This window comes from Chiloscyllium plagiosum, chromosome 2 (assembly GCF_004010195.1).
Source record: "Chiloscyllium plagiosum isolate BGI_BamShark_2017 chromosome 2, ASM401019v2, whole genome shotgun sequence".
NCBI classification, from domain to species: Eukaryota; Metazoa; Chordata; class Chondrichthyes; order Orectolobiformes; family Hemiscylliidae; genus Chiloscyllium; species Chiloscyllium plagiosum.
The window spans coordinates 138,597,781-138,611,730 of record NC_057711.1 but is presented as its reverse complement, the minus strand read 5'-3'; the positions used below and the strand labels follow the sequence as shown (position 1 = coordinate 138,611,730).

At 41.2% G+C, this 13,950-nt stretch overlaps 1 protein-coding gene across 4 annotated transcripts in view; it reads left to right on the top strand.

Moving 5' to 3' along the window:
- The window catches only part of acer2 (alkaline ceramidase 2), a 67,074-nt gene that overhangs the window by 38,074 nt on the left and 15,050 nt on the right, over positions 1 to 13,950 (top strand). For all 4 annotated transcript variants that reach the window (XM_043719095.1, XM_043719083.1, XM_043719078.1 and 1 more), the window contains one exon: positions 6,591 to 6,728. In XM_043719095.1, the coding sequence (XP_043575030.1) occupies positions 6,591 to 6,728 (138 nt within the window). The remainder of the gene's footprint in view (positions 1 to 6,590; positions 6,729 to 13,950) is intronic.

Sequence of the window (13,950 nt, the reverse complement as noted above, 5' to 3'; positions counted from 1 at the left end):
TCTTTTTCATAGGATGATGATGTCAGCTTGTATGAAGGGGCATAACTACAAATTGAGGGGTGATAGTTTTAACACAGATGTCAGAGGCAGGTTCTTTACTCAGAGAGTGGTAAGGGCGTGGAATGCCCTACCTGCCAATGTAGACAACTCAGCCACATTAGGGAGATTTAAACAATCCTTGGATAAGCACATGGATGATTTTGGGATAGTGTAGGGGGAACGAGCTAACAATAGTTCACAGGCGGGCGTAACATTGAGGGCTGAAAGACCTGTTCTGCGCTGTATTGTTCTATGTTCTATGAATATGAGGGTCAAAGGGCTGCCACTGAATGAAGGAATTGTCAGTACATCCAGGAAATTCAGCTGCGGAATCCACTGCCTGTTGTCACAAGTCAGTTCCATATTGAAGAAGTAAATGGATATAGTTAGTGGTGTCCCTTTAGATAAGTATAATAGATTCGCATGCAGTTAATGCATTTGCATCATGGGGAAGCCTGCAGTAAGGCACAACCTTATAGTGTCATAGAACCACATACATAATCCCAAACTAAACTAGTCCCACCTCCCTCCAAATCTTCCTATTCATGCACTTATCTAAGTGTGTTTTGAACATTGTAACTGTACCCACATCCATCACTTCCTCAGGAAGTTCATTTCATAGGCAAACCACCCTCTATGTAAAACATTTGCCCCTCATGTATACTGTGTTCTGAAACTCACTCCATTGGGCTGGCCATATGCTCAGAATGCCTGAGTTCCGACTGTCAAAGCAAATCTCCTTCCCCAGTTGAAGGAAGGCAGTTGAATGAGAGGTGGGTAAGATAAGCATTTCAAGACACCCTGAAAGTTTCCCTCAAGAAATACAACATAGATGTCAACATGTGACAGACCCTCAGTAAGAAGAAATTGTCTTGGAGGAACTTCCTGGATTAAAGGACACAATTCTTTGAGAACACCCATTGGCATAAGGAAGTAATGAAGAGGAACCAAAGAAAGGAGTGCCAGCAATCTTAAGGCCAGGGATCAATGTCACCTCCTGGAAATACTTACAGAATGTGGGGTTGGAGATATGGTTCTAAGATTAGGCCACACAAAAACCCACACAGCCCACAAGCAGTGACATTGACAATATACTCAGTGGACAAATATACTCATTGAGGGATTTCAATGACGGGTAAGCTTGAAATGACCCTGTGACAAATGCTGGTGACCTTCACAGCCACAGGAATTGGTGACCATGCCCTAGCTTGAGGCTTGAGTAATGTCTGCAGCTAATGACCTGTCACTGACTATCTCTTCATGTATTGTTGCTCACTGAAGTTGGTGCAGGAAAGGTGGTCTCTGAACCTTTGCAGATATGGTCTTCTGCCAAGTGCCCTGCTTCTTTCCCTCCACCTGACAGCTTGTCTTGCTCTGTAATTTCTTTCCTTGCTCTCCCAATTTCTTGTTAGAGACAGTTCTACTGGGCCGCCCTTTCAAAATGGCAATGGTGCCCTACAGTCAGTGCTGTTTAATGACTGACCGGGTTATCTCCATTACTTCCTGTAATGAGATGGTGCGCTGAATTCTCTCTGTCTTTAGTGACGGGGTGGATCTTGGACACCATCTTAAAATCTTTGGAGGCTCTGTAAATATCTAGAAAATGGTTACATTATGTGACCTGAAATACTCCACAAAAGCTGGTATCCCATGATTAGGTCATCCTTTAGTTACACGTGGAGAGGCCTAGAGACTGACCCAGCTCCCTCACAGCCAGCTCTCCGAGTTAACAGAACCTCTGACACTCCCTGTTTATATCCAGGACTCCCTGATTGAACCAGATTAACAGCCCCAACCAGGGAACTCATATTGAACGAGGTCCACCTGGCTGACCTCGTTACAATTACTACAGACCTAATTAAACTCTCTAATTTTCCAGTGTTCTAGTAAAATAATATTGCAGAAGTGATGTTGGTTTAGGAAGAGAGTTTTTGATATGTAAACACAAGGAACAATTTGAACACTGTAAATGAGGTGAATACTGTCAGATTCTCAAGTTACTTGGTCAGGCTCCAAAATGGCGCCTATTACTTGAATTTTTTTTGTGATAGTCATTCAATACAAGTAACACTTGAAAGATATTTAGACAACTATTTTCTTTATAATGGGCAAAACTTAAACTAATGTGACTTAAGCTGCATATTCATAGCCTAGCAGAATCTTGAACGAAAGTATGTTTATTCCATTTCCAGCATTTGCCAAAAAAGGATAAATACAACTATACAAAACAGTGCTGTCAACAAAATAATGAATTGGGCAGTACGGGAAGTTACAGAACCAAAATTATCAGCAGCAGAAGCTAGTGTACACAGGCCTTGACTGAGGAAGGGAAGTCACGTTAATGTATTAAACAGCATAGAATGTTCCAAAATAGTAATGACTCCGGAAAACAATTTAAGGTTATTATATTATTTCTGTTTCAGATAAGCAAAGCCAGAGATATTTGCTCTTCCTTTTTCCATTTCAGATATACTTTTTAAAATTTCCACAGGCTTAATAAAGCATACTTGCTGGATAAATTTCAGCTTTCTTTCAATTAAATGTTTATTCAATGGTATTCCCCCTCGTAAATATTGTTGTTCATAATTTAGAAACATATATGTTTCCATGCAAGATAATAGGTAAGTTAGCATGGTGGTTATGTTATTAAGCTAGTAATCGAGATGCTTTGACTAATAATGGGGAAACTTGATTTCAGATCCCACTACAGTAACTGGAAATTTAAATTAATTTATCTAAATAATCTTAAATTTAAAAAAAAACTAGTTTTTAGCAATAATGATAATGAAACTACCAGATTGTTGCTTTGAAAAGAAATCAACTCACAGATAGCCTTTAGGGAAGGAAATATGCCATCTTTACCATGAGCAAAAACAGAAATTGCTGGAAAAACTCAGTAGGTCTGGCAGCATCTTTGGTGAGAAATTAGAGGTAACGTTTCAGGTCGAGTGAACCATCTTTACGACATTTTTGTCCACATGTGACTCCAGGTTCACAACAATGTGGTTGACTTTTACTGCTCTCTGTGAAGACCAAGCAAGACATTCGGTTACATTAAACTGCTGACGCAAATATAATAAGACTACTGCTAGATGTCACTAGCTGCAGAAACTTGAGCTTTGAATTTCAGAGCTGGAGTGGAGCTGGAGTGCGTTTGTAAGGTTGTGGTTTATGTGGAGAGTATATTCAGAGAGGTGGCTGGACTTCAGGTTAGCAGAACAGAGTCAGTAGGGAATGGATGACCACCAGGAAGTCTAAGAGATCCAAGCGGGTACTGCAGGAATCTCCTTGGGTCTTGCTCATGGATTGGTTTTCCATGTTGGATACTGGTGACGGGGATGATTCCTCAGAATGCCAAGCCATGTCCGTGGCACAGTGGCTGTACAAGTGGGAGGAAGAAACAGTGAAAAGCTGTGTTGATTGAATCAAGATTTCTTATAGGGGAGATCGGATGGCTTTTATCTAACCTCAGGATGGTTTGTCATCTCCCTCTATTCAGGAAAACGGGATAACATGAAGCATCCGCAAGATATTCTTCTGGAGGTAGGGTGAATAGGCAACGGAGTGAGTGGTCCATATTGATAACAGTAATCTAGGTCGGAAGGGGGTTGTGCCCTGAAAGCAGATTTCAGAGAGCTGGGAAGGAAACTGAAAAGGAGGAGCACTGAAGCAGTCATAGAAATGTACAACATGGAAACATTTGGTCCAACATGTACATGCCGACCAGATATCTTAAATTAATCTAGACCCATTTGCTAATATTTGGCCAAATCCCTCTAAACCTTTCCTATTTATATACCCACCTGCATGCCTTTTAAATGTTGTAATTGTACCAGCCTCCACCACTTTCTCTGGCAGTTCATTCCATACACACCACCACCCTCTCTCTGCATGAAAATGTTGCCCCTTAGGTCCCTTTTAAATCTTTCCCCTCTCACCTTAACGCTATGCCCTCTAATTTTGGACTCATACTCTGGGGAAAAGACCTTGACTATTTACCCTATCCATGCCCATCATGATTTTATAAACCTTGATAGGGTTACCCCTCAGCCTCTGACACTCCAGGGAAAATAGCCCCAGCCTATTCTGTCTTTACCTGTAGCTCAAACCCTCCAACCCCAGCAACATCCTTGCAAATGTTTTCTGCACCCTTTCAAATTTAATGACATCTTGCCTATAGCAGGGAGACCAGAATTGAACACAGTATTCCAAAAGTGGTCTAACTACAGTCTTCTCAGGATTACTTCCATAGAAATAGGAGAATTGAACATTTCAGTATGTGCCTGGAGAACTGGGGTAGAATAGATGCCATTAGATTTCTGCAGCAGAAGGGGTGTGTACAAGATGGATGAGTTTAGTCTTAGCAGGACTGGGACTGAGAGATTTGCTGGTGCTGTTGTGAAGGGTTTAAACCAGATTGGTAAAGGGGTAGCAAACTGAGAGGGAGCTCAGATTTGAGGAAAACTAGACTACTAAAAGGAAATGGAAAAGTGGAAAGCAAATAAAAGATTAACAAAATACAGACAAATATCAACAGGATCAGAATAGCGAATAATGTTCAAAAAACAGAATTAAAGACACTCAATCTGAATGCATCATAACATTCACAAAATAATTGGTTTGAATGCAAAAATTGAGGTGATTGGGGTGATTTACTTGCCATTACCTACAAGTGGCTGCAGTGTGACTGAGATTGGGAATTGAATATCCAAGGTTATTTGACAATTAGGTGGGATTAGCAAAAAGGGAAAAGAAGTGAGGTAGTATTCTAAGTAAGAGATGCTTGCTTACAAAGGATCAAGGTATAGACTCAAACATAAAATAAAGCAAAGAAGTGCGGGGATGTTGGAGATCTAAAGCAAAAACAGAATTGGCTGGTGAAACTCAGCAGGCCTGTCAGCACCTGTGGGAAGAAAGCAGAGTTAATGTTTTGAGTCCAGTGACCCTTTTTCAGATATAGAACCAGTCAGGGTAGAGCCAAGAAACAGTCAGGGCAGCAAACATTGGTGGGTATTGTTTATAGGCCACCAGACTGTTGATGCCTGTTTGAGTCCAGCAATCACCAGCTGGGATTGTCAGCTGCATCTACTGGTGTATACAGAGAGGAAAAAAGTCAAGTACTATCTTCACCTGGCTACTATCAGTTCTGAAGAAGAATCACTGGAAATGTTAACTCTGCTTTCTCTTGCGACAGACGATGCCAAATCTGCTGAGTATTGTCAGAAATTTCTGTTTTAGTTTCAGATCTTCAGCATTCGCTATTCTTTGCTTTACTATTGCTGAGTGAGCAACATTCTTTCATTTTAGATTCTTAATTTGAATAGATATTGGCATCAGTGAAAATCCTTCTGTTTCCATCAGGCAAAAATGGAGGATGTGCAAAAATGGATGAATGTTCCGGAAATTTGTTTCACCAGCCTACAAGCTATTTTGAGCTAATTTGGAACATTTGCTAAGAGATTCCAGCACTGGAAGAGGGTCCTCAATAGAGCAAATTACATATGTTCACTTACAATTCACCTTTCAACTTTTGTAGCTTGTTTCGCAATAAGATGATTGCAAGAATGGAATTTTTGAAAATATAATAACCTATAATTATGCTGTGAATATTTTTATTTCAACATTTTATTTTTGGTGAAAAATGATGAGAATATATCTTTAAAAATTCCATTTTATCCTGCCAGTTTTCCTCTCTTTATCTGGTGGTAGAGCTACTCAGCTGCTTTCTCAGTAGGGTTCCACAGACAATGATTATTCTCCGCTGTCTCAATATTGCGAGAGATTGAGAGGTAGGAGTCAAGGACAATATACTCTCCAATCCATCAATTTTCTGGTTTATCTATTAATCAGACAAACTCTCTGTGGACTCATGACAGGCAGTCAACACAGTTTTGTTTTTAAGAACAAAGACAATATGTTGCAGAAAACAAAATCTTAGTGTAGTTTTAACAATAACCTGAACCAGTGTAATAACAGTTTTGAGTACAAGTCAAGCTGGTCATTTCAAGAATGTCTGTAGGTACTGAATTAGGTGTAATATAAATCCATGATTTTAGTGTCTAAAGGAATTTGGCACCTAAAGACTATTATTTGGTTTCTTCCGGTATTTACATGTTGCAGAAAATGAAAATAAGGAACATTCAATGTGTATACGCCGATTGTCTCAACACCTGATTTAGTTTATATGTGGCCAGAGTTAGTTTTGCTTTCAGTTCACTTGATGCCTCGTTTCATATGTTTGAGAATGGTCCTTTAATTTTACGTAATGCACTTTGTTTGACTATATGTGTATGGTATTTGGATAGACCTATTATCACTCCCATTATGCTGCTAACACGTCTACCTTTGAGGCCTCTCTATATCAATGGTCTAATAATATCAGAATAATGGTGAGGGCTACAGTGCAAAATTATAAAAAGCGGAACTGTGACTATCAAAAACCTAATGACAAAGATTAAACAGGGTGCCGGGGGAAGGAGAAACTCTGTGCATAGATTATTTTGCCCTGAACTGGAAATGAATCCAAATATAATACCTGGTTCTTGTCCTAGGAGCCGATTTAAAGCTGCTGTTGGTATTCTATCTGGTGTTGCCACATGTCTTGCGTTTGTGAAACCAGCAATCAATAACATCTCATTGATGACATTAGGAGTCCCCTGTACAGCTCTACTTGTGGCTGAATTAAAAAGGTGAGTCATTACAAACTGCCGCATGCACATATAACTACTCCACTTCATGCTACGAGATACCTTTCATTGAACTGTTTTTGAAACGGTTGTTCTGTCATCATATGTTCTTATACAGAATTTGTATCTAATGTAAGGAAGAAACTTGTTTTTAATCCTGGAATATCAATTCTGTAATCATGTGTGTGGAACTGAATTTTAGTTTTGGAGCAGGAAGCAGGGGTCAGAATGTTTTATGATGGGAGCAAAACATTTTAGGATTTTCATTTTAATTGGAATAGAGATTGCCAGGAGAAGGTGACGGTAGAGGATAAGAAACTGAGACGGTGCTTCAAAATGAAGATATCCTCTAAACACGCTTCATAAAACTTTAAATACAAATCACATTGAACAGCCACTATAAGGGGCATGGTGATGATTTCCATCAACAGGGAAATCCATCTTCTGCTGCAACAACATCCACATCGTTAGAGAGGGTCTGTCACCCTGACTGAGGGCTGGCCCCTCTGCCTGCCACTGGTAGCCTGCATCTTGGAATCATAGAATCCCTACAGTGTGGAAAGAGACCATTCGGACCATCGACTCCACGCCAACCCTCTGGCGAACATCTCACCCAGACCCAGACCCAGCCCCCACCCTATCCCCATAGCCCCACATTTGCCATGAATAACCCATCTAGCCTGGACAACCACTGGACACTCCAGACAATTTAGCTTGGCCAATCCACCGAACCTGTACGTCTTTGGGCTGAGAGAGGAAACCGGAGCATCTGAAGGAAATCCACCCAAACACTGGGAGAATGTGCAAACTCCATGCAGTTAGGCAAAGTCTTTTCCCTGGGGTCGGGGAGTCCAGAACTAGAGGGCATAGGTTTAGAGTGAGAGGGAAAAGATATAAAAGAGACCTACAGGGCAATGTTTTCACACAGAGGGTGGTACGTATATGGAATGAGCTGCCAGAGGAAGTGGTGGAGGCTGGTACAATTGCAACATTTAAGAGACATTTGGATGGGTATATGAATAGGAAGGGTTTGGAGGCATTTGGGCCGGGTGCTGGCAGGTGGGACTAGATTGGGTTGGGATATCTGGCCAGCATGGACAAGTTGGACAGAAGGGTCTGTTTCCATGCTGTACATCTCTATGACTCTAAACAAACTATTTTCAAGCTGGCTGGCAGAGAAAAGTGGAGTGTCATAAGGATCAATGCTGGGGACTCAGTTAATTACAATCTGCATTAACTTGAAATTGATTTTAGATAATAAGAAAATTAGCAATGGTGATTTGGGAGCGCAGAGAACTTCAATGCATAACAAAATGGTGCAGCATGTCAAAGTAGCTGCTAATTTGCTGGAGCCAAGACTAAATCCACAGTCATGCAGCTCAAAAACTTCTTTTCTTCTGGATAATGTATGAATGGGAGTTATGTAATTCAGATTTGTCAGTTACACATTACACCCTATAGGTAAGGACTAACCTTTATAGCATTTTGCTCACTTTTCTATAGCCCATAAGCCCAGTTTCATATTTACCCTTTATTGGATTAGTTTTCCAGTTGCCAGTTAAGGTGAACAGCATAGATAAGGTGAACAGCAATGATTTTTCCCTAGGCTGGGGGAGTTCGAAACTAGGGGTCATATTTTTAAGGTGAAAGGAGAAAGTTTTAAAAAGGATATATGAGGGACAACCTTTTTGCACAGAGAGTGGTTCATGTGTGAATTGAACAAGTGGTGGATGCAGGTACAATTACAACTTTTAAGAGACACTTGGATAAGTACATGAATAGGAAAGGTCTGAAGGGATATGGGCCAAACGCAGGCTAGTGGGACTGGTTTAGTTTGGGAACCTAGTCGGTGTGACTGGTTAGACCGAAGGGTCTGTTTCCAATACTGTTTAACTCTACGATGCTACGTGGAACGTTGACTATGATGAGTCATGGTGATGCCAGAGAAACAGTGCCAGTGCTCAATTAGTAACTGAGCATCTGAGAGATATCACTAAATTCAACATCTCCCTTAGCAAGAGCAGACAGCTTCCTTAGATACACTGTAGCTTTCTCCTCGAAGGAGGGAAGGGGTTTAAGGTTGGACACCTACCCCCGATACACTATTGCGTTAGACAGTGTGCAGCAATTTGTCTTGTGGGAAGTTAGATTGAGGATAATGAATGTGTAGAAAAGCACAGCAGGTCAGGCAGTATCCAAGGAGCAGAAAAATCGATGTTTCGGGTAAAAGCCCTTCATCAGCACCACACTCTCGACTCTAATCTCCAGCATCTGCAGTCTTCCATTTCACCTGAATGAGGATAATGCTAGCAGTTGAGTGTGTGAGGGGTGACGTTGGAGATGGGCAGTAAACAATGTAGGGGTGTGTAGACAACAAATTCAGTTCATTTTCAGGTTGTGGATGAAAGTAATTATTTCAAGGGTAGTCTTCTGGAAGATATTGAGTTGGAGCCTGCCCCTTAAGCAGGAAGCCATGTGAATGGTCAGTTGGACAATTGTTATATTAGAAAGATGGTGTACGGTGTGTTGGCACAAAGAGTGACCAATGAGAAGAGGGAAAAACATACAATTAGTTGACCTGCCCTGCGGCCAAGGCCATTGTTTGTAGCACTTTGCTACTTTCCTGGGGATGAAAATGTTGGCAGTCACTGCCAGTAGGACTTCCAGGTAATTATTGAATGACTTAAGTGCACTCAGGAGACTTTTCTTTTCCCCTCCTTTCAATGGGAGTCATTGAGTGTTTTTCAGGTGGAGGTAGATAGGTTCTTAATTAATAAGGGGATCAAGAGTTACGGTGAGCAGCAGAAGAATGGGGTTGAGAAAAGTATCAGCCATGATTGAATGGTGGAACTGATTCAATGGGCCAAATGGCCTAATTCTGCTCCTATATCATCTGGTCTTATGGAGGTATGACTGAATGAAACCAAGTGTACTTCTTAGGTTTCCCTGGAACACAGTTTGTGCATGCATGATCATAATAATATAGACAGCCCTTTTTCCGAAATCCGAAAAGCTCCAAAATCTGAAGGTTTTTTTGTGAAGTTTTATCTCATTAACAAGATTGTTTGGTGTGTGAACAGTTAACCCAACTCCACACCCTCTCGATGCGTGTCACCCAGATGAGACTTGGGTGGGTGTGGCCTAGCACTGGCAGGCCTCAATTCTGTCTCAGGGCCCATAGTACTGTTTGGCAAGGTTTTTAAAAATTTCACTGTTGAACTGTCACTTATTCCAACATTTGAAAAGTTCTGAAAACCAGCTGATCAGGAGCGTTTCGGATAAAGGATTGTGTGCCTGAACGACAAAAATACTGGCAGGATATACAGCGACTTAGAGTGAGAGAGTCAAAAAGTATTGCTCTCTTACTTGCTACAATGGTAGGATAGAGGTCCATGCCTGTGATAACCCACTGCTGTGGAATTGGTTAGAATATGGAGCTTAAGAATAGTGACAGTGGAGGTTAAATCCCTGTACTGGCTAAAGCGGGTGTTGTACTCCTGTACCTGCCCCATTGTGATATCATTGGCAACTCTGAGCCATGATTAACAACCCTCAAACAATGAAATCACTAGATGAAGAGAGAGAGAGACTGCTACAAAAAGTGCAAAGAAAGGCAAGTGGAATCTCTGCTAGACAAGAAATGGATATCTGGAAGATAGCTTCTGTTTCGAACCTCTTTATGCATTTTATGTGACATAAGGATCTTATGTAAATGTATATGTGGAATGATGATTGATAAAAATTGTTATCCTTTTGTGTTGCTGTATTTTTAATGACACAATCAGAATATTTTTAACTTTTGTGATTTGCACAGAATTGCATCCCTTTTTATATCTCCACTATCATTTATTTCCATTGAATATTACACAATGTCAAAATTATCCACAATATTCACCCTGTCATAGAGTCATAGAGATGTACAGCATGGAAACAGACCCTTCGGTCCAACCCGTCCATGCCGACCAGATATCCCAACCCAATCTAGTCCCACCTGCCAGCACCCGGCCCATATCCCTCCAAACCCTTCCTATTCATATACCCATCCAAATGCCTTTTAAATGTTGCCTTGCAATGCAAAATCTGTTTGCTTTGTTGTTCGCCATTATATTTCAGGGTTGCACACAATTTGTTAGGACATTTTTTGGCCGTTGGCGTGATGTGCAAAAAAGCTTTACGTTCGTTTCTTCCTATCTTATTGAAAGTTGGTAAATGGCATGAAAGTATTTCCACCTGTACAGTCTGAACGATGAAACAAACCTTTTTGTAGAAGATTACTGTTTGGGCAGTTGGTGCCAATTTCATTTGCAAAACAAGGAGGTCCTTGGACAAAGTTTCATGAGACATGTTCGCTAACAGGCACTCGAAATGATTTTAACAATCCTGTGATTCCAAGCATTGCATGTAATGACGTTTCACCACTTAATTTCTCTTGGCACCTAATGTGCAACACAAGTGCAATTCAAGGAAAAAGGTTGAACTTCATTGTTTGCCTTCTTTTCCAGGATCTGCTTATCTGCTTCTCCTATCAGGAGTTTATGGGTGGAGCACATTATGATTTCAGAACACCCTGCCAGGGTAAACAGTCATATTATGCAGCATCATCAGAATACAGAATGTCTGCATCTTTTTTAAAAAGAAAAACTAGGAGTGGCATTTTAACTCCCAAGAACGGACATTGGGATCAGTAAAATTCGAAGAAACTTAAAAGCAAAACAGACAGGCTCTAACCTGGTCAGGAACAGAGTTCCGTTTGTCTGGTATGAGATACCTGCTCAATGAATCATTATGATCATCAGGGACAGACTGGTTGGTAATTACCACAGATGTTATAATCAACAACACATGGTAATGAGGAGATCTTCAACTTAATCAAACATTTAATTGAGTTTAATGTCTCCATGGTTTCAAGGCTCAGGCAACAACGGCCACTTCTGGGTTGTCTGAACTCAGCAACAGCTCTGACAAATGTTGCACAGAGTTGTTGTTGGTGTGTAGGTTTTGGAGATGTTTGGAGTCTTTCAAGCTTGTACCAGTGGAATGGGAGATTGTGGATGTTTTCCAGCTATTGCAACAGCAACATTCTTTGCTCGGTTCAGCAGGTGCACAGGAGAGAGGGTGAAAACAGCAGGGAGGAAGGCCACAGAGGAACTGAGGTCCTGGGAGGAACTATCCACCTGAGAGGGCCTACCAAGAGAAGCTTACTGTCCTTACCTACCTGACGAAGGAGCAATGCTCTGAAAACTTGTACTTTTAAATACACCTTTTGGCCTATAATCTGGTGTTGTGTGATTTTTAACTTTGTCCACCCCAGTCCAACACCGGCACATCAGGCCTATTCAAAGATAGTGATTAAACTGACCGGGCAGGTGCTTGCAAACACATCTGCAGCCTCCTTCAGGAACAGCTCTCTGCTGATCTGGTGGTTGTGCATTGTCCACTGATTTCAAATCAATATATTGTAAGAATATAACATAAGAACTAGGAGCAGGAATAGGCCGTCTAGCCCTTTGAGCCTGCCCCGCCATTCAATAAGATCGTGGCTGATCTTTTCATGGCCTCAGCTCCACTTAGCCGCCCGCTCACCAAAAACGTAATTCCTTTGCTGTTCAAAAAAAAATCTATCTTAGTTTTAAAAACATTGACTGAAGTAGCATCGACTATTTCACAGGTAGAAAATTCCATAGATTTACAACCCTTAGGGTGAAGAAGTTCCTTCTCAATTCAGTCCTAAATCTATTCCCCCTAATTTGAGGCTATGCCCTCTTGTCCTAGTTTCACCTGCCAGTGGAAGCATCCTCTCTAAGTATCTTATCTATTCCCTTCATAATTTTACATGTTTCTATCGGAGCTCCTCTCATTCTTCTGAATTCCAATGACTATAATCCCAGTTTACTCAGTCTCTCCTCATATGCCAACCCCCTCACCACCAGAATCAACTCAGAGAACCTCCTCTGCATCCCCTCCAGAGCCAGTAAGGAGACCAAAACTGCACACAATACTCCAGGTGTGGCCTCACCAGCATCCTGTACAGCTACAATATAACCTCCCTTCTTTTAAACTCAATCCCTTTAGCAATGAGGGACAAAATTCCATTTGCCTTCCTAATTACCTGTTATACCTGCAGACCAACCTTCTGTGATTCATGCACAAGGACACCCCGGTCCCTCTGCATAGCAGCATGCTGCAACGTTTTACCATTCAAGTAATAATCCTTTTTACTGTTACTTCTACCAAAATGGATGACTTCATATTTAATAACATTGCATTCCACCTGCCAGACCTTTGCCTACTCTCTAAAATATCTATGATCCTCTGCACACTTTTCTCTACCACTCATCTTAGTGTCATCTGTAAACTTTGACACATTACATATAGTCCACAACTCCAAATCGTCTGTGTAAATTTTGAATGATTGTGGTTCATTCTCCTGCTCCTCAGATGCTGCCTGACCCGCTGTACTTTTTCAGCACCACACCTCCGACTCTGATCTGCTGCATCTGCAATCCTCACCTTCTCCTAGTCACTGATTGCCAACCAGAATAGCACTCATTTAACCCCACTCTCTGCTTCCTGTTAGTCAACCAATTTCTCTATCCATGCTAATACTTTACCCGTAATGCCATGGAGCTTTATCTAATGCAACAGCATTATCCTTATGGCCCTTCCAGTGAGCTGCCTGTGACATCCCAAAGGTCTCGCTATCAGTTCCATATAAAGTAGGTCACCGATGAAGTGCATGTCAGGATACTGATTTATATCAATAACCCCTCACAATAGCCAGCAGGAGCAACTCGTCAACTTTATGGTCCTGGTTCCTTTCCATTGCCTGGCAACATGAAAAGTGTCCAGAAAACAAAATACTGATTTAATGAAGGTAAAGTCGGTGAATTGGCCTGTGAAGTTAATGAGAGTAAAGCCGGTGAATTGGCCTGTGAATTTAATGAGGACACCGTTGGCAAATTGGCCTGTGAGTTTAATGAGGACAAAGTCGGTGAATTGGCCTGTGAATTTAATGAGGGTAAAGTCTGTGAATTGGCCTGTGAATTTAATGAGGGTAAAGTCTGTGAATTGACCTGTGAATTTAATGAGGGTAAAGTCGGTGAATTGGCCTGTGAGTTTAATGAAGATAAAGTCGGTGAATTGGCCTGTGAATTTAATGAGGATAAAGTCAGTGAATTGGCCTGTGAATTTAATGAGGATAAAGTAAGTGAATTGGCCTGTGAAT